The 18,763-nt window shown below is 60.7% G+C and overlaps 2 protein-coding genes across 4 annotated transcripts; one reads left to right on the forward strand and one right to left on the reverse strand.

Moving 5' to 3' along the window:
* Positions 1-1,947: 1,947 nt before the first annotated feature.
* Positions 1,948-3,046, reverse strand: TMEM256 (transmembrane protein 256). The gene is made up of 4 exons (XM_044248971.1): positions 2,918-3,046; positions 2,592-2,623; positions 2,267-2,347; positions 1,948-2,168 (listed from the first exon to the last, which is right to left on the reverse strand). Exons 1-4 carry the CDS (start codon positions 3,000-3,002, stop codon positions 2,025-2,027), a joined length of 342 nt encoding a protein of 113 aa, XP_044104906.1. The 5' UTR covers positions 3,003-3,046; the 3' UTR covers positions 1,948-2,024.
* Positions 3,047-4,022: 976 nt separating this feature from the next.
* NLGN2 (neuroligin 2) lies at positions 4,023-18,712 on the forward strand. 3 transcript variants are annotated; one of them, XM_044248974.1, is made up of 8 exons: positions 4,480-4,530; positions 7,500-7,632; positions 11,076-11,126; positions 13,242-13,391; positions 13,564-13,749; positions 13,870-14,062; positions 14,397-14,993; positions 15,735-18,712. In XM_044248974.1, the coding sequence occupies exons 2-8, from the start codon at positions 7,527-7,529 to the stop codon at positions 16,606-16,608; spliced, it is 2,157 nt and encodes a 718-aa protein (XP_044104909.1). In that variant the 5' UTR covers positions 4,480-4,530; positions 7,500-7,526; the 3' UTR covers positions 16,609-18,712. The 3 variants fall into 3 exon arrangements, with proteins under 3 accessions (XP_044104910.1, XP_044104909.1, XP_044104908.1); XM_044248975.1 differs by lacking the exon at positions 7,500-7,632 and having other exon boundaries at positions 4,023-4,530; XM_044248973.1 differs by lacking the exon at positions 4,480-4,530 and having other exon boundaries at positions 7,111-7,632.
* The last annotated feature ends 51 nt before the right edge of the window (positions 18,713-18,763 follow it).

Raw genomic sequence — 18,763 nt, forward strand, 5'->3', positions numbered from 1 at the left:
GTCCTGGGATTGAGGCCCGCATCGGGCTCTCCACTCGGCAGGGAGCCTGCTTCCCCCTCTCTCTCTGCCTGCCTCTCTGCCTACTTGTGATCTCTCTCTGTCAAATAAATAAATAAAATCTTTTTTTTTAAAAAAAAGGTCATGTTCCGAGGACCATGTGGCCAACTGTGTCCCATGCTACAGAGGCCAAAGATGACAGGATTGAAAGCCTAATGAGTCACAGGATCCTTCCAAGGGCATTTATGGGGAAGAGATGGGATGGGAGACCAGCTGGGGTCGGTGGGTGATGCGTAAGCCTGAGTCCAGAACTTCCCTTCCCAACTACCTGCTTGGATGTAAACCAGGCATTTCAGAGGAAGCCCGTCCAACACATGCCAACCTGCCTCCTCCGATCTGCCTCTTTTTCTCATCCGAGTAACAGCACCTCCAGCAAGTGTATAACCCAGAAGGCTCCCACTCATTTAGTCCTTATATCCAGTCTATCAGTGGGTCCCATCGGCACCACCTTCGAAATGCATCTGACCTGGGCCCTTCTGACCATCTCTTCCACCCTAAGACAAAGACAAGCCACCACCATCATCTCATACCTGGGCCTCCTCTCCCGCCTTCCTCCGATGGGTTCTCCAGGTCTTCTAAACGTAGACATCAGATCCTAGCATTCTCTGACTTCAAACCTTTCAACCATTTACTGCTGCATTACAAATGAATTCCAAGTGCCTTACCACTCCCGGCAAGGCCCGCATGGGCATCTGGGATCTGGGGCCCTCGCCACTACCCATCAGCCACACTGGTTTTGCCCCTTCTCGGTGCACCTGATTTTCTTCTGCCTCAAGGATTTTGAACGGCTTCTTTGTGGTCAGTTCTGAAGGTTACTCTTCCTGTCTAGAATATGCTTCCCCTGGGTGGCTCAGTTGTTGAACAGCTGCCTTGGGCTCAGGTCATGACCCCAGGGTCCTGGGACTGAGCCCTGCAGCACTGTGCTGCTCTCTGCTTATCCGGAAGCCAGCTTCTCCTTCTCCCACTCCCCCTGCTTGTGTTCTCTCTGTCAAATAAATAAATAAAATCTTTAAAAAAAAAAAAATATATATATATATATATATATGCTTCCCATCCAACCTTGTACTTGATTAGCTCCCGCTTCAATGGACTTCCTCGGTGACAGCTTCCCACCCCCCTACTCCACTACCCCACCGTCCCCCTGCCTCCCTGTTATTTTCCTTCAAGCACACAGCACAACTCACAATGACCCATTTCTACTCTTAGCCGGGCAACTCCATGGGGAAACGATGGCATCTATCTTGTTCAGACTTAAATTTCCTTGTAATGTGTGTCTGACACATGATGACTAATTCACAGGCCCTGGCTGCCCCCTACATCTCTTCCGGTTCCCTACCTACCGTGGGTGCCGCGACAGCCTGCCTGGCCACCTTTTCTCACTCTCCTGCTTCAGAAATTCCGCCCACCCACAACGAGTGGAGAAGCTCGTTACTCTTCCCTTCCCCACCTCTGCTTGGGCACCATGAAGCATTTCCCGACTGCCCCCCATACATGATGATCTGCCCCTGTGGTGAACCCCAAAGTATTTTATAACTAATGGCCATCCACCTGTGTGTCCTGACTGCTAGAGTGAGGGCTCCATAAATCTGTGGGCTGCCAGGGCTGAAAACCACCACCCTAAAGTCATCTTCAAGTTCCCGTGAGCATCGGAACCACAGGATGAGCTTATCGGAACACAGAATCCCAGGTGCCAGAGAACACTCCAGTAAGACTCTGCATAGCTTCTAGCACTTTACAGCTCCGATGCCTTCCGGTCTAAGAACCTTGTAACAAGTCAACTTGAATTAACAGAAGCCCCAGACCCAAGACTCAGACTTAGGAAAGGGAGGGAGTCCAGAGGCCGACAATCCCTACCCTTCTTCCTCCAAGATGAACCAAGACTCAAGTGACTTTATTTGCCTTTCTCTTTTAATCCCCTCCCTACTCCAACTCTCAGAGAAGGACGCAGAAAACAAACACACGGAAGCTCAAAGAGCCAAGGCAAGCCAGCCCAAGATAAGCAGGCTCCCTCCCACCGGGGCCAAAGTCTGGATGCCGGGGTCTCCACTCAGGGCCTGGTAGTAAAAGCTGGTGCAGAATAAGGCGGTTCCCGAGGCCAGCAGTAACCCGGCCTGAAGGAGATACAAGAAGAACACAGGCCAGTAAGAGAAGGGCAGACCTAGCGGGAGCGGGTGGGGTTTGGTCGAGGTTAGGCGCGGGGTCAGATTACCCAGAGGGGTTTTCTGCAGTGGGGCACCCCTAACAGGGCCAGGCTGTGTATGAAGTGGTGTTTGTTGGCCTTGTCAAACAGCTGTAAGGAAAAGAGAAAGGTGGTTGGGGGTGGGTGCCATTTCCCCAGCAACGCGGGAGCCTGGATCCCATTCGGCCCCCAACTTGAATCGGGCTGGCCTGCCGCGCAGGCACCCACGGCTCAGGCCGGCCGCCCTCTGCGCTCCGGGACCCCGCGCCCCGCCCCTCCGCGGCCCCCCGCGGCGACCCCCGACTCTGGGCGCCCGGAGACCCGGAGGCGGAGAGTCCTAGCGCGGGTGCTTCACCTCCTTTCCGTAGGCATCCGGAAACTGGGCGCCTGTGGAGGGAGAGGCAGAGGTTACCCGTCGGAGCGCCGGCCTCGCCCGCCCCAGCTCCCGGCGGGACCCAGGAGGACCCTGGAGACAAGGAGTGTCCCCAGGACGCCTCTGATTGGTGCAAGCACGCACGGGCACTGCTGGGAACCATACCGGACCCGGCTGGAGGGGCTGTAAAAGGGTCGGGACTCCGAGGGCTGTCTGGCACTTCCCCCAGGCCCCTCCCCTGCACTAGACGCCCCCACCCCACCCCCGCAACGGGCGCCGCAGTGTGTGCTGCGTTCCCAGCCCCTGACCATGCGCCCCGTAGGAGGCCAAGCCCAAGGCCCCGGCTCCGGACAAGGCGCCCAAGCGGCGGAAAGCAACACCCGGCCCGGCCATGGCAGTGGACGGTCACGCGCCGGACGAACACCGCCCAGGCCACCCGAGATGCCAGCCAATCCCGGTCTCCCATGCAAATGAGGTCCATAAGTGCCCAATCCAGGCCGTGTTCATTTCAGCGCCCGGGTCCTCACCCGGGTACTTGCGCCTTTGTAAAACCTCTGCTGAGTGGCGAAGCCGTCTGGCGGGCGGAGAAACGGGAACCAATTAGCGACGGAGGAGCCGAGCGCTGAGGGGCGGGGCTGGGAGGCGGGACTAGAGGATTTGCGTCACGGATTGGCCCACTTTCAAAGTTGATCGCTTCTTCTAACATCTACCCCCCCCACCTCCGGCCAATTTCCAAAGATCCCGGTCCCCACGCAAAGTTCCGCCCCTTTCCCCACTGGCTCCTCCTTTCCAGCTTTAAACCAGACCCACTCCCAAAAAGAGGCGGTGGCTCGGATAGCCAAGCCCCACCCATCGCCGTCAAACCCCGCCCACTGTCGAAATGGTTCCGCCCACAGATGCAAGGCTCCGCCTTCTTCACATGATGCTCCGCCCCCCATAGTCTACCTCCCCACCCCCGCGTCCCCAACCCACCCACCCCCAGAGCCCGGAGGGTGGGAGACCTAGGGAGGGGGGATGTCTCCACCCTGCCCTGGCCCGTTTCGTCCCTCCGTCGGTCTGTCCGCTCCCGCCCCCTTCCACCGTCTCCAATCCCCCCACACTCTGGAGGGCGGGCGGGCGGGCAGGCGAGTGCGAGCGAGGGGTGTGCGCCGCTCTTTCCGCAGGGGGCGGGGGAGGCGGCCGCGCGGTGACGCGCGGGGCTGCTGCGGCTGCTCCGCCGGCGGATCATCACTCTCGGGCTGGGATGGACGCGGGGCGGGTGGGCCCTGGCGCGCGGAGCCAGGAGTCCGGGCCTCCTGGCTGCTGAGCGTCCCCCGAAGCCTCCCCCTTACTCCCGCTTCCCTTCCTAGGAGCCCTGTCGACCCCCACCCTGGGGCTTCAGACTCGACTCCCGCCCTCCTCTGACTCCCTGGACCTCCCCCTCCCGCCCGCCCTCGGGATCGACTAGATCCCTCCCCCTCCCCGAGGATTCCGGCTGGATCCCGGCCCCTGCACCGCAGATCCTGCTCCCCCGGGCCCCTGGGGATTGCCGTGGACACCTCCTCCCGCACCCGATCCCTTAGGATTTTCCGCCTGTACCACCTTCTGATCCCTCGAAGACGGCCCACGGAGCCAGTGGATCCCCAATCCAGTCCTTTCTTGTTGCCCCTTCTTCGCTCCTCCGGCCCCACTGCGGGGTTCCCTGTTCTCAGGTTCCTCCTGACCCCATCCCCTACCTCTCCTTTCCCCGGGGATCGACTGGATCCCGGCCCCGCCCCCCGGGGCTGGGGCGATCCCCCTCCCCCGCCCGGTGAGGCGCTGCGGGCGGGGGCTGGGCCTGCGGGGCCGCGGGGGCTCAGAGGCCGCCGCCCCCCTCCCGAAGCCCGTCCGCCCCCTACTCGGAGCCCTGGATGGAGGCACCACGGCCCCAGGGCTGAGCCAGGTAGGAGCTAAGCCGGGCCGGGAGGAGGGGGGTGCGTGGCGGTCCACTGGGGTCTCCTTTTCCCCATCTCTCTCCCTGCGCCTGGTTTCCCCCCAGCCTGCTCTGTCTGCGTGTCTCCGCCTAGGGATGCTCTCGCCGTGTCTCTGCGTCTCGGTCTCTTTGTCTCTGCCTCTCTCCAGCCCATGAATGATCCTTTGAATGGGCCCACAGACCCCGTGTGTTCCCATCTCTCCCTCCCCCTCCTTCTCCCCTTCCCGGCCAAGCCATTTTCCCCACTGCAGGAAGGGGGGGGGGGCTGCGGCCTGAGCCCCCCTCCCTCAATTCTGCCCGGCTGGGGGAGTCAGGCCCGGGCAGGAATGGAGAGAGCAAGGCAGAGAGGGATAGGGAGAAGGAGGGGGAGTAAGATGTGGCAGACAGAGATGGGGAGAGAAAATGGGGGAGACAGAGGTAGGAAAGAGGGGAGAGGGAGAGGGAGAGAGAGAAGGGGCTTCAGGGAGAAACGTGGGGAAGAGGTTTGAAGGAGAGAGATGAGAAACGGGCGAGGAGGGAGATGTAGAGGAGAGAGATGGAAAAAGACTGAAGGGAGAAGCCAGAGCAAGCTGGAAGAGGCCGGGAAAGATGCTCTCAGGGAGCGCTATGGAGGGGAGAACGATGGGGGGAGGGCTCCAGTGGGAGGGAAGAAGGGAAAGAAGCTGGCAGCCAAGAGGCCCGGGGCCCAAAGTACCTGAAGTGGTGGTGGTGGGGGGCACAGAGTCAGACCGTGTTAGTAGGAGGGGGTGGGAGGGTAGGGCTATGGAAGCAGAACCCAGCCCTGCACGGACAGAGGAGATCCTGAGGGAGCCAGCCCCAAGCCCCCTCCTGCTGATGGGAGACAGGAGCTTAAGAGGACCTGGAGAGGGGGAGGGCATGACTGGGTGTGTGTGGTAAGGATTCCTGTGTCCTCATCTCTGGAATAAATTGACACCTGCAGAGAGCCTGGCTCCGAAAAGCCCGCGTCAGCAAACAGCTCTGGCGGCTGCGGGGGGGGGGGGCGGGCAGGGGGGGCTTGCTGAAATGACCTGGGAGTCTGCCCCTTCGGTGGGATCTTGTCTCTCTTCCTGCCCCTGCTGTCCTGAGCATCCAGGCATCAGAACAGCAACTGTGGGGGGGCCGGCAAGGGGAAGGGGAGGTAAAGAGCTGGGATGGGACGAGAAGAAAGCCGAGGTTTGCCCCCAGGACGTGAGTCAGAATGCCATGCGTGAAGAGGCATCTGGGCTCTAGGGCTGTTCGAGACTGGGGTGGGGGGTGGGGGTCGGTGGCTGCATCTGATGCCCTCCAAACCCACCTCAGCACCCCTTCTCCCCAGCCAGAGGCCTGGTCACTAGGGCTAGGCTCTGATTGGCCGACAAGGGGCAAGAGGCGGGTCTTTAGCGTTCTCTATGCCCCAATCTCCCGCTCCCCTGAACATATACACTTCTTTCTCTTCTGCTAAGGTTGGGGAAAACTCTAGCATTCTCACTCACGCCTCTGCCCTCCTGCCCTGAACGGACCCCATAACCAAGCCAGCCCCTTCCCCTCTTCCTCCAGACCCCCCTCCAGGGTTAAAGCTGCAGCCGGTTGCCGAGGTAACATTGCGGGGCAGCATCCCGTCGCCCAGCAACCGGCTGCAGGATCACGCATCTGTCCCTGGATTTGCCCCTCCAGCAGCATCCCCTCCCTGCTCCAGCCCCTGCCTCCAGGCACCTTAACTTCTGATGGAAGAAATGAAGACCTGGGGGGAAAGGGATCCGTCCCCTCCTCTGGTGCACAGATCCTTAGGGAACGGGGCTATTGAAGGGAGGAAAAGGTTCTGGGACTGTGTGGCCCCAAGAATGGCCTGGAGTGGGAGTTCAGTGCCCTGAAATTACAGCTCAGGAGTAATTAACACATATAAACAAACCCGCTACTTCCTGCTAATTAATGACTTGGTATTTTTATTTTCTCTTCCTTGTCTATCTCATCCCTCCCAGAGAGGTGGGAACTGGGACTCCTGAGTCCCCGAGGAGATCCTGCCTGGGAGGGATAAAGCAGCTGGAAATGGGGGAGGGGGCGTGCGGGGTCCAGGGAGCTGGCCCTCCTCCTCCTCTGGTTCTGTCCTGGGCATGTATCACATCCTGACCCCATCCCCAGCTTTAGACTTTTCTATCTGGGTCCCTGCTCTGAGGATGGGGGTTGCTGGGGTTGGTGGGTGTGGCAGGGGACCTGAGGGTGGCAGAAGGGGGGCAACTTGGTCTGAATTCCAAGTCACTAACCACTTGTCTCTTGTTTCCCTGTTCCCTTCTGTCTGCCCTGTCCGATTTCCCTTCCCTTCTTCCACTTCTCTGTATTTTTCTGTCTGTCTGTCTGTCTGTCTCTTGCACACCCCGTTCCTCCGCCCTGCAGTCCGGGCCTGCCTTCACCTTCTCCCACTTCCTTCCCCTTCCCCACCCCTTGCCCCCTCCATGGAGAGGAACAGACCCTTCCTCTGTCCAGTCTAACCCAGGTCCCTCCCCACCCCCCTCCTCCCTCCTTTCCCCCGCCCCCTCCTCCCTACTGGGGCGAGGGGGGGCCTCCCTCCCTCTCCCCCCCCTTCTCTCTCTCTCCGAGGGGGGGGGTCCCGGGGAGGGAGGGGGGGTCCCCCGATCAGCATGTGGCTCCTGGCGCTGTGTCTGGTGGGGCTGGCAGGGGCTCAACGGGGGGGAGGGGGTCCCAGCAGCGGCTCCCCAGGCAGCCCGGGCCTGGGCCTCAGCAGCCTCGGGGAGGAGCGCTTCCCAGTGGTGAACACGGCCTATGGGCGAGTGCGCGGTGTGCGGCGCGAGCTCAACAACGAGATCCTGGGCCCCGTCGTGCAGTTTTTGGGCGTGCCCTACGCCACGCCACCCCTGGGTGCCCGCCGCTTCCAGCCTCCTGAGGCCCCCGCCTCGTGGCCCGGCGTGCGCAACGCCACCACCCTGCCGCCCGCCTGCCCGCAGAACCTGCACGGGGCGCTGCCCGCCATCATGCTGCCCGTGTGGTTCACCGACAACTTGGAGGCGGCCGCCACCTACGTGCAGAACCAGAGCGAAGACTGCCTGTACCTCAACCTCTACGTGCCCACCGAGGACGGTAAGGGCGCAGGCACCAGGCTGGGCACTCTGTGGACGCAGCCCACACGCGTGCACGCAGACCCCCCCCCCCTCGCACCACTGGCTGGGCCCCTGCGAGAGGCCTCGGGTCCCTGCAGGCTGCACGGGCCCTTCCAGGGTGGGACAGGGGCCTGCCAGGCAGTCACAGGAAGGCTCCCGCAGACAGCCACCCTGGAGGGTCCTGGTGCCTGCAGGGCGAGCCACAGATACCAAGCTGGACTTAAAGACCCCATCCCCACCAAGGCACACACACACTGTCTCTCCACGGGAAGCGGGCATTGGAAGCATCTCGCCCTGCCTAGTCGCCCACTCTGGCCACTGCCCCACCTCCCACCCCAGGCCTGGGCTTGTCCCTGAGCAGTACCCGCTTTGGTTCCTTCTACAGCTCAGAGAGTCTCCTTTTTCCTTCCCAGGTGCACAGGCACCCTTCCGTGTGTTGCACCATTGCTAGCCCAGCGCCACCCCAAGCTTAGTGCCCTTTCCTTCCAAAGCTCTGTTCCCTGATCCCTATGCACCCCCCTCATTCACAGCACAGCCCACCCATCCTCATGAGAACATCTTTCCCTCCGGGCGCCCCCCACTCCAACCGACCAGCTCTCCTGGGGAAGGAGCTGTCCCGTTCACCCCCTGTCCCCTCAGTGCTCCCAGCCCCCAGCACAACGTCCTGGAAGGTCGTCCACCAGCCAACCTTCAGCCCCGGGACTGTATCTCACAGTACCTGCCTGTCTCCTGCCGAGGTGCTCAGCCCGACTTCAGCCGGCCCCAAGCCCAGCCTCATGAACAGCCCCATGTTATCCTTCCAACTCTCCGTATCACTACTCTAGAACACCCCAGCACCGCCACAGGGACCCCCCACTCCTACAGCATCCCCCGCAGGCCGTTTTCTGCCAACTGTATGTACACACAGGCCTGGTACCCAGGAACCCCTGTACAGACACCGTAGGCCCCCACTATCCGCATGTCAGGTGCGCACATACCACAATACCCTGGGAACCGCAATTCGTCAGCACATGGGATCAGGAACCCCACCAGCCTGCACACTGACCACATGCTCCAACGCCCACGTAGCCAGATGCCCAGTGCCCGCACGCAGCACACACCCCAGCGCCTCTCGGAAGCTGTGGACCCTATTGCCCGCTTAGACCCGTGCTCGCCAGTATCCCCCGATACAGGTCATGTGTCCTAGTAACACCCCTACAGAGACCTTGGCCGTAGTAACCTTCCATGTGGCCACTCACACCACAGCCCCCAAAGCCCTCAACACTTCCCAAGCATCACTTACCCCAGCTCTGCCTAGAGACCCCCTGTGTTCCAGCTCGGGCTGGGACAGCACGCCCAGCAAGCTTACACCCTTCCCGCAGATCGAGCACTCGAACACCTCACTCCCAGCTCCTGGGGTATCGCCATCCACTCCCTGTTCCCCCTATCAGCCGTGCACCCTAACCCAATCCCACCCCTCCCGTGGTAACCATGCCTCCACAACCCAGGCCTGCAATACACACAAGGAACCCCCTGCTCCAACCCTGTCCCCATTCCAGGCACCCTGATCCACTCTTCATCCCAATACACTCCAGACGCCCTCTCCAACACCATCACGCCCTCCATGGGAGAGCCATCCACTCCACATCCCCCTGCCCTCTCGTGGGACCCCTGACCCAGCAGCCTGCCCTCCACAATGGCCTCTGAATCATTTGCCCCAGGACCTCCACACAGCCTGTCCATCTCTGTGCTCTCCACTTGAGGGCTCTCCCCCCAGCTCCTGCCTCCTCGTAGGCTGTCCATGCCTGTGTCCCCCTCCGTGGGCTATCTCCTCGCCCCTCACATAGACCATCCAGCCCAGACTTCCCACCAGTGGGAATGCTGGTCCAGCCCAGCACCTCCAGACACAACGTCCACCCTGCCCCCACACCACCTATGCCCGCACCTTCTGTATTTTTAACCATCGTTTATCACAGACCTGCCTGGGGCCTGACACATGCAGGTGATCTCACTGAATCTTCACACCAGCTCTGCAAGGAAGAGGTTGACTCAGGCATGAGTGCACGAGCGCGCACACACACACACACACACACACTCACACATTAATCTCATGCTCACACATGCCCTGCTGACTTCATCCCCATCCCCATCCTGTTGTAGAGAACAGATCCCAATCCTAATGGGTCCCTATGGGGCCCTCATCACCAGTTGAGAGAAGCCTTCCAGAGGCTGGCCTGGACCCCACTGACCCATCCCTCCCCATGCCAATGAGGAGAAGCCAATTAGCGAGGGGAACCCCCTCTGCTTTCTGGCTCCCAGCTTTTCGCCCCAACCGATTCCCCCTCCTGCAAGGAGCCTGGAACCAAACTCTGAGCCCCACCTGGGGTCTTTCCGTGACCAGGGGCATACTTCATACCTCCCAGCACCTCCTGGCCCCTTATGTGTCAGGGTGGCTCAGGGTGCTGTGTTTCCTGTTCCCTATTTGTGGACTGAACCCCGAATTGAGGAGGGGGGCTTTCTGGCATTAGAGCAGTGATGGGCCGGGGGCTGGGTGGGCCGGGGGGCAGGAGGTGCTCCTGTCCCTGGTGGGGAGTTGACTGTTCTCGGTGGGGGGAGAATAGGCCTGGGTGAGGGGTGGGGTTGTGGGGTGCAGAGGGTAGAGGTGGAGAGGAGGGCAAGACCTGATGACCCCTTTCCCTGCTTTGCCCCACATCGGGGAGGTGGGGTGAGAAGCCAGGTCCCCGAGTGCAAATGGGAGAGGAATGCTGGCCAGGTGAGAGGCTGCGCAGGCAGACAGGCAGCCCTTGCTGACCTGGCCCCAGCACTCCAGTGGGAAGCCGAGGGCTTGAAGGGCTGTGAGCTGCAGGGGCAAGCGGCCCCCAGTCCCACCCTATGCTCTGCCTTCCAGATCTTCCAAATGGGCCCTTTCTGCTGCCGCCCCTCCCTCGCAGCCTGGGGGAGCAGGCAGGTGCTGGGCTGGCCCCGTAGAGGGCCCAGTGTGAGTGGAGGCACTGGTGGCAAAGCTGGCCGTGGCCTCCCGGGCTTGGGGCTTGGGGCGGGCCTCCCCTCCCCACCCCACCCCCACCTCTAACACCATTTCATTTCCAGCAATTAGCAAACACGTCTCCAAGCCAAGTCGCTATGTCTTAAAACAGGCCTCAGCCCACTCAGGCAGCCCACCCCACCCCCCAAACCCAGCCTTTTCTTTGGGGCATGACTTTTTCCGGGGAGGGGAAACAAATTTGGGTTGTAGAAAACGTTTTTCTCTTTTCTTGGTTTCTTTTTCTTGCAAACGAATTTTGCTTTTTTTGGCTTATTTTTTCTGCCCTCCACCCTCCCCTTTTCTGCTTTCTGTCCTCCCCTCCCCATCCACCACCTCCCCCCGACCCCCATCTTTCCCCACAAAATTGTCCTTTTTTCTCTGTTTTGTGTTCCCGGTCTTAGGTCCGCTCACAAAAAAACGTGACGAGGCGACGCTCAATCCGCCAGACACAGGTAGATTTAAAAACCCCGCTGCTGCATGTGGTTGCTGATTAGAGGACGCTCAAGGCCCCGCCCCTAACTAAATGCCCCTCCCACCCCTGCGGCCCTCAAGGCCCCCCCCAAGTCGTTTCTCCCAACTAAAAACGAAAAAGAAAAGAAAAGAAAAATTTGTAATAATTGGAAAAAAGAATTACGAAAACATCAAACGAAATTTGAACAATGTTGGACCCACTAGTGAACCTGCAAGCAAAGCCAAACACGGCCAAAATTTAAGTGAAAAAAGAAATTGGAATGTCAGAGGGGGGAAAAAAAAAAACACCAAAAAATTGGATAAACCGTTTAGAGTTTGGCAGCAATTCGGACTGTTTGGAAACTTGCGACATGTAACATTTGAAAAAACAAAACAAAACAAAACCAACTTTAATTTGGAGTAAAACTACATTTGAAAAAAAAAAAATTAAGTTGGCAAATTGATGGCACAACTGAAACGTAAGAAACAAACCTAAAATTTTCAAAAGCCTGTCAGATGCAGAAAACGCAAACATTTGAAGCGCATTAAAGAATCTGGAAATTTTTGAAAACAGGGCCCAATATCTTGAAGTTTCACCACAAAATTTTGAAAAAAAAAATGCAAAGAACTTTTTTCTTTTTTTCTTTTTTTCCAAAAAAAAAAAAAATGGATCTTTTTGGTTTTTTGGTTTTGGTTTTTTGGTTTTGGTTTTTTTTCTTTTCTTGTTGAATCTGCCCCCCTCCCCTCCGAGAGCTTCTCGCTTTTTGGTTGTTGTTGTTTTTTTCTTTCTTTCTTCTTTCTTGATACTGTTTTTTTGTTGTTGGTTTTGAATTTCTTGTTGCCCCGGCCCCCCTCCCTGCTCCTTCCCTTTCCGACCCCCTCCTCCCCCCACACTGGGAGTGGAGGTGCAGGGTGGGGAGGAGGGGGGGAACTGAGGACTTGCAGGGAGGAGGCTCCCGCCTGAGTCTGGCTGGAAGGCCACCGAAGGTTCCAGAAGGAGGGCAAGAAAAGGGTTTGGGGAGGACACGGAGAGGACAGAGCCCACCAGGTAGAGGGAGGTGGCAGAGAAGGTCTTAAGAGACTGGAGGCCACAAGCTGTCTGCAGGGGTGGGGGGAACCTCTCAGTGTCCTGTGGGCTCACCTTCTGGCAGGAGAAAGTTTCTATCAGGAGGACAGAGGCGAGCAGAGCCGCTGGGGACTTGGAGGCCCGGGCTAGTCAGGGATTGAGAGTGTCGAGAGAGAGGAGGGCCTGTGGGCCATGGGGGACCCCAGCTGGGCGCCGTGGTGGAATCATGGGGTGCTGCTAAGAAGGGTACTTTTTATTGCCTTGGGGGCCATGGCAAGCCCTCCCAGACTTCCCCCTCTTCTGGAATCCGTCATGCCTCAGCCCAGTGATTCATGGGATCCTTTAGGGACAGGGCAAGAGGGGCGTCCAGTGCAGAAGCCAGGGTCAGGCCAGTATTGGGGGGTGTGTGGGACTAAAGAGCTGTACCCTGGCTTTATCAAGCAGCCTTTTTCCCACCCTGCCTCCTCCTGCCACGGTAATTAGGCTGGGGGTTGCCATGGTAACTGGGGAGGTGACCTAGAAAGGAATTAGGGCGGGGAGGAGACCAGGCCCCCAGGGACCCTAGGCTGGCACCCCTCACCCACAGACCGGGCTGCCATGTGGACCTGAGACCCAAGGCCTGAGTCGGAGGAACCGCCCAGACCCTCCCAGCATCTCTCGCGCTAGAGTCAGCCTCGGGAGTTTTTGCTCTTCCTCAGAGCAGGAAGGAGATTTGCTGTCTGTGTGTGGGGAGGGGTCCCCTGCATCCAGCAGATGCCCTGGGGAGGGTCCCCCCCACCACCTCTTAGGCTTCTTGGAAGGTCTGTCTGGCATTCGGAGAAGTGCCGTGGGGCAGGCTGGCAGGAGGTGGGGTGGGACCTTAGGCCAGGGCTCCTGGGGAGGGAGGGAGGGGAATCCGGTCTTGCCCCCCCTGCAGGGACGGGAGAGACATGTCCCCTGAGCTCCGGGCTGGTCCTCTGCAGGCCCAGGAGCTGGGTGGTGCTGGGGCTGGTCTGACCGTATTCTTGTCCCCCAACCCTGGCCCACCACCGCCCGCCCCCTCCCCACGCAGATATCCGGGACTCCGGGAAGAAGCCAGTGATGCTGTTTCTGCACGGTGGCTCCTACATGGAGGGGACCGGGAACATGTTCGACGGCTCCGTCCTGGCCGCCTACGGCAACGTCATTGTAGCCACACTCAACTACCGGCTTGGGGTGCTCGGTGAGGGCGGGCAGCCCACTTGAGGGCCTGGAATCTGGGTGGGGCGGGGGTGGGTGGTGTTCCTCTAGACCAGGCGGAAGCAGAATAGCTTCTGGGCTGGACCAAGCTGCCCAGAAAGGAGGCAAGGGTGCTCTGACACCCCCAGGAAGCCCCTTTCCTCCTGTGCTTCCAGGCTTTCTCAGCACCGGGGACCAGGCGGCCAAAGGCAACTACGGACTCCTGGACCAGATCCAGGCCCTGCGCTGGCTCAGTGAGAACATCGCCCACTTTGGGGGTGACCCTGAGCGCATCACCATCTTCGGATCAGGGGCAGGGGCCTCCTGTGTCAACCTTCTGATCCTCTCTCACCATTCAGAAGGTACGCAGCCTACTGTGGCCTGCCCCTCCCATCCCCATTCCCACACGCCCACCCCACCAAGTTCCCCCTTCCCACCCTCGGCAGAGGCAGCCCAGCCTGAAGCCCGCCCTGTCCTGCCAGGGTTGTTCCAGAAGGCCATCGCCCAGAGCGGCACGGCCATCTCCAGCTGGTCGGTCAACTACCAGCCGCTCAAGTACACGCGGCTGCTGGCGGCCAAAGTGGGCTGCGACCGGGAGGACAGCGCGGAGGCTGTGGAGTGCCTGCGCCGGAAGCCCTCAAGGGAGCTGGTGGACCAGGACGTGCAGCCCGCCCGGTATGGGGGTGGGAGCGGGCAGGGCTGGGCCTCCGTTGTCCTTGCTGGTTCCCAGGACCTTGTGGGTGAGAGGTGCCCACGGGCATTCGGATCGGATTCAGGCCCCTCTGCCAGCCCAGCCTCCTTCCCTCAGGAGCCCGTCCTGAGTGCAGGCGCCCAAACAGAGGGAGGGTGCATGAGGGGCCATGAGGCGCATCAGGGAAGACTCCCCGAGAGGCCACGTGCCCCGAAGGACTCAGGAGATTTCACCCAGGGCAGAAAGAAAGGCTCGGCAGGCTAGGAGCTGAGAGGAGGCCAGGGAGCAGGTGATGAGACCCTGACCGCTTCTCCCCAGCTACCACATCGCCTTTGGGCCCGTGGTGGACGGTGACGTCGTCCCCGATGACCCTGAGATCCTCATGCAGCAGGGGGAGTTCCTCAACTACGACATGCTCATTGGCGTCAACCAAGGAGAGGGTCTCAAGTTCGTAGAGGACTCTGCAGAGAGCGAGGACGGCGTGTCCGCCAGCGCCTTTGACTTCACTGTCTCCAACTTTGTGGACAACCTATACGGCTATCCGGAGGGCAAGGACGTGCTTCGGGAGACCATCAAGTTCATGTACACGGACTGGGCCGACCGGGACAATGGCGAGATGCGGAGAAAGACCCTGCTGGCGCTCTTTACAGACCACCAGTGGGTGGCACCGGCTGTGGCCACCGCCAAGCTACATGCTGACTACCAGTCCCCTGTCTACTTTTATACCTTCTACCACCACTGCCAGGCCGAGGGCCGGCCCGAGTGGGCAGACGCAGCGCATGGGGACGAGTTGCCCTACGTCTTTGGCGTGCCCATGGTGGGTGCCACCGACCTCTTCCCCTGCAACTTCTCCAAGAATGACGTCATGCTCAGCGCTGTGGTCATGACCTACTGGACCAACTTCGCCAAGACTGGGTGAGGGCCGGTGGGGCTGGGGGGCACCCCCTACAGGCCAAGGCTCCCACACACCCCTGCCATCCTTAGCGCCCCGCCCCCCCACTCCACACACGGTCATTCCTCCATCATTGCCTGGGCTACCTTGCTGGCTTCGGCTCCGGGTTTGTCTCTCCGGGCCTCTTCCTCCCTCTCCGGGCATTCTGCTCTCCTTCTGATGCCCGGGCTTGTGTCTCTGTGTGAGAGTTTGTGTCTGTCACTATCTACATCTCTCTCTCTTTGAATCCACTGACTCAAGCTTTTTGCTTGCTGCTCTCATCCTGGCTGGCTGTCCCCTGCCTCTGTCTCTCCATTCCTAACTGTGTCTCTCTCCCTCAGTCTCAGATTCTGCCTCTCTCGCCAGCTAGCTCCCTGCCCGTCTCTGCCCCTCCGTTCTCATCTCTGTCTCTGCCCCTCCAACCTCATCTCTGCCTGTCTCTGCCCCTCTGTCCTCATCTCTGTCTCTGCCCCTCTGTCCTCATCTCTGCCTGTCTGCCCCTCCCACCTCACCTCTGCCTGTCTCTGGCAGTTTCTCTCTCTTCTGCCTCTGCCTTCTTGCTTCTTGGCCTTTCCTTCTGTCTCAGGGCCCTCTTGCCCCCCCTCCTCTCTGTGGGTCTCCCTGCCCACCCCTCCCCCATAGGTGCGCCCGGGCCTCCCCCTCACTCCTCCTTCGCCCCGCCCTCCCCCTCACTCCTCCTTCGCCCCGCCCTCCTGTGCCCGCAGCGACCCCAACCAGCCGGTGCCGCAGGACACCAAGTTCATCCACACCAAGCCCAACCGCTTCGAGGAGGTGGTGTGGAGCAAGTTCAACAGCAAGGAGAAGCAGTACCTGCACATCGGCCTGAAGCCGCGGGTGCGCGACAACTACCGCGCCAACAAGGTGGCCTTCTGGCTGGAGCTCGTGCCGCACCTGCACAACCTGCACACGGAGCTCTTCACCACCACCACGCGCCTGCCCCCCTATGCCACGCGCTGGCCGCCGCGCCCGCCCCCCGGCGCCCCGGGCACGCGCCGCCCGCCGCCGCCCGCCACGCTGCCGCCGGAGCCTGAGCCTGAGCCGGGCCCCCGCGCCTACGACCGCTTCCCTGGGGACTCCCGAGACTACTCTACCGAGCTCAGCGTCACCGTGGCCGTGGGCGCCTCGCTCCTCTTCCTCAACATCCTGGCCTTCGCCGCGCTCTACTACAAGCGGGACCGGCGGCAGGAGCTGCGGTGCCGGCGGCTCAGCCCCCCCGGCGGCTCGGGCTCCGGGGTGCCGGGCGGGGGCCCCCTGCTCCCAGCCGCCGGCCGCGAGCTGCCGCCAGAGGAGGAGCTGGTGTCCCTGCAGCTGAAGCGGGCCGGGGGCGTTGGGGCGGACCCCGCCGAGGCCCTGCGCCCCGCCTGCCCGCCCGACTACACCCTAGCCCTGCGACGGGCCCCGGACGACGTACCTCTGCTGGCCCCCGGGGCCCTGACCCTGCTACCCAGCGGCCTGGGGCCCCCGCCGCCCCCGCCGCCCCCCTCCCTGCACCCCTTCGGGCCCTTCCCCCCGCCGCCCCCCACCGCTACCAGCCACAACAACACGCTACCGCACCCCCACTCCACCACTCGGGTATAGGGGGAGGCTGGCGGGGGAGGCCCCCCTCCCTAGCCCTCCCCGCCGCCGCCGCTGCTGCCAGCGCCGCCAGTGCCATGGCCATGGCCATGGCCGCCGCCGTCGGGGGCAGTGCGGCCCAGAAGGCAGGGAAGAGGACTGGCCACAGGTTTCTCGCGCGCTGGAGATGCCCGGCGGCGGGAGCGCCAGGTGGACATGGGTTTCCGCACCGGGATGCGTGTCTTTCCCATGCCGAGAGGCCCGTCCTCTTCTCTGGACCAAGGCCTCGGAACAGCCGGGGAGTGCCGGACCCTCCATTGGGACACCAGTCTTGGGTGTGTGGAAACGTGGACATGTTTTCCCATGTGGAGGCGTGCTTTCTCACGAGGGGGTGTGTTTTCCCATGTGCAGGGTGAGGTGTTTTTTTTGCCTCCCTGGACACATGTTGGCCCCCTCAAAAGAATTCCTGCGGGGATTTGTACCCCAGAATCCCATTCCCTCCTGCCTTCCCCCCCCCACCTCCCTACCCAATGGAGACCCTGGAAGTGGTGTGTTCCCGGACAGTGACCCTTGGGAAGGAACCGAGGAAATCAAGTCGTTCCCCCCCCAACTCCCACTGTGTGCCCCCCCCACCCCAGCGAAGCATGTTTATCCCCCGTGGCCGATGTCAGATGAAGCCCGTGCTCTGGTGGGATTCCCTGCCAGGGGAAGGGAGGAGATCCGTTCGTCCCTGGGCTGCCTGGGAACTTTTCCCACGGGTCCAGGACGCATCTCTCTGAGTGGAAACATGTTCTTGCATGTGGATGTGTGTTTTCCCATGCAGACGGCCCCTTTCCCGCCAGCTTTCCCCCGCGGCCCCCCAGACCTGAGGCCTAGCACTTAGCTCCTCCCCACCCAGTAGGTGGGAACAGACTTCAGACTGACCGAATTGGAGTGGGGAGGACGTACAAATCCTGGGGGCAGACCAGGGCCTGTCTCCCCCACCCAAGAGCTGCCAAGTCGGGGGGCGTGGCATGCCACCCACGGAGGCCATGCATGTTTGACCAAAGCCCTCACTGGGGTCTGAGAACAGCCTTTCCCTCAGTTCTCAGACCACTGCTCATCCGTGCCAAACTGGATTAGGTGGGTTTGTGGGGGGGAGACCCCAAAAATGTTCCAAGGATTCCCCAGGCCTGGGCCAGGGCAGGTAAATTTGGGGACAAATGGGATATGGGGGATGGAAGTGGCAGCGAAAGGGGTCTTGTCTTGCCTGTGTCTCTCCTCCTTTCCTGTGTCATCCCTCCCTCTCTGACTCAGTGTCCCTCCTCCCTTCTCTGTCTCCCTCCTTGAAGCCACCCAGTGTCAGTGTCAGAACACCTTCTCCCCTCAGCCGCCCACCCCCTTCTTTGACGAGGCCCCCTTCCCTCAGCCAGGGCTGAAGGAAAGGAGCCGCGGGAAGAGGGCGCAGGGGGAAAGGCTTCATGGGACAGGCTGGGGAGAGAATGAGGTCAGCAGTGCTGAGAACAGATGGAGGGGGCCGTGGGGGACGGGGCTTGGGCAGATAGCAGCAGGGCAAATCTGAAAGGTTGTGTGCAGTGACCGCCCCGGAGAGGAACTGCCTGGGGAGAAAGGGTTTGGGCCTCTGGGGAGAAGAATGGTGTCAAGTAGGGTTTTAAGGGACACCAGTGGAGGAAAGTCCTTGTCTGCTGGGGGCGGGTTCGTTAGTGCCAAACTTGAATAGGAGGTGGGGGGCTGTCTTCCACTGACACCCAAATCCGGAATCCCTGGTCTTGGCTCCCCAGAACTCTGCCTCCTGACTGTCCCTTCTCCCACCTCCCGCCATGGAAACTTAGTTCTTTTCTGACCCCTCCCCTTGCCTGGTCTAGCTCCTCTCCAAATGGCCATGCCCTCTAAATGCTAGGGACCTGGGCCCTGAACCTTGTAGACAGATGCCCCCCCCCAGACTGGGGCATGGGAGGGGGGCTGGGGGACCCCATGATTCAGCCACGGACTCCAATGCCCAGCCCCTCTCCCCAGAACAACCCCCAGACAATCCCACATCCCTGCCCCAACCCTTTGCGGCTCTGTACACATTTTTAAACCTGGCAAAAGATGAAGAGAATATTGTAAATATAAAAATTTAACTGTTGGTTGTGCCTGCTGTGGTGGGGCAGGGGTGCACTTCGAGGAATTAAGCCTC

Source organism: Neovison vison, chromosome 5 (assembly GCF_020171115.1).
Source record: "Neovison vison isolate M4711 chromosome 5, ASM_NN_V1, whole genome shotgun sequence".
Taxonomy (NCBI): domain Eukaryota; kingdom Metazoa; phylum Chordata; class Mammalia; order Carnivora; family Mustelidae; genus Neogale; species Neogale vison.

What these genes read in the sequence shown, in the direction of transcription:
- NLGN2 (XM_044248973.1), top strand. Translation starts at nt 7,176, where the DNA reads ATGTGGCTCCTGGCGCTGTGTCTGGTGGGGCTGGCAGGGGCTCAACGG. An exon ending in CAGGACGTGCAGCCCGCCCG is followed by an intron (nt 14,063 to 14,396) that starts GTATGGGGGTGG and finishes GCTTCTCCCCAG; the next exon opens with CTACCACATCGCCTTTGGGC. An exon ending in ACCAACTTCGCCAAGACTGG is followed by an intron (nt 14,994 to 15,734) that starts GTGAGGGCCGGT and finishes CTGTGCCCGCAG; the next exon opens with CGACCCCAACCAGCCGGTGC.
- TMEM256 (XM_044248971.1), bottom strand. Translation starts at nt 3,002, where the DNA reads ATGGCCGGGCCGGGTGTTGCTTTCCGCCGCTTGGGCGCCTTGTCCGGA. An exon ending in GGCCTCCTACGGGGCGCATG is followed by an intron (nt 2,624 to 2,917) that starts GTCAGGGGCTGG and finishes CTCCCTCCACAG; the next exon opens with GCGCCCAGTTTCCGGATGCC. An exon ending in ACTGCAGAAAACCCCTCTGG is followed by an intron (nt 2,169 to 2,266) that starts GTAATCTGACCC and finishes TATCTCCTTCAG; the next exon opens with GCCGGGTTACTGCTGGCCTC.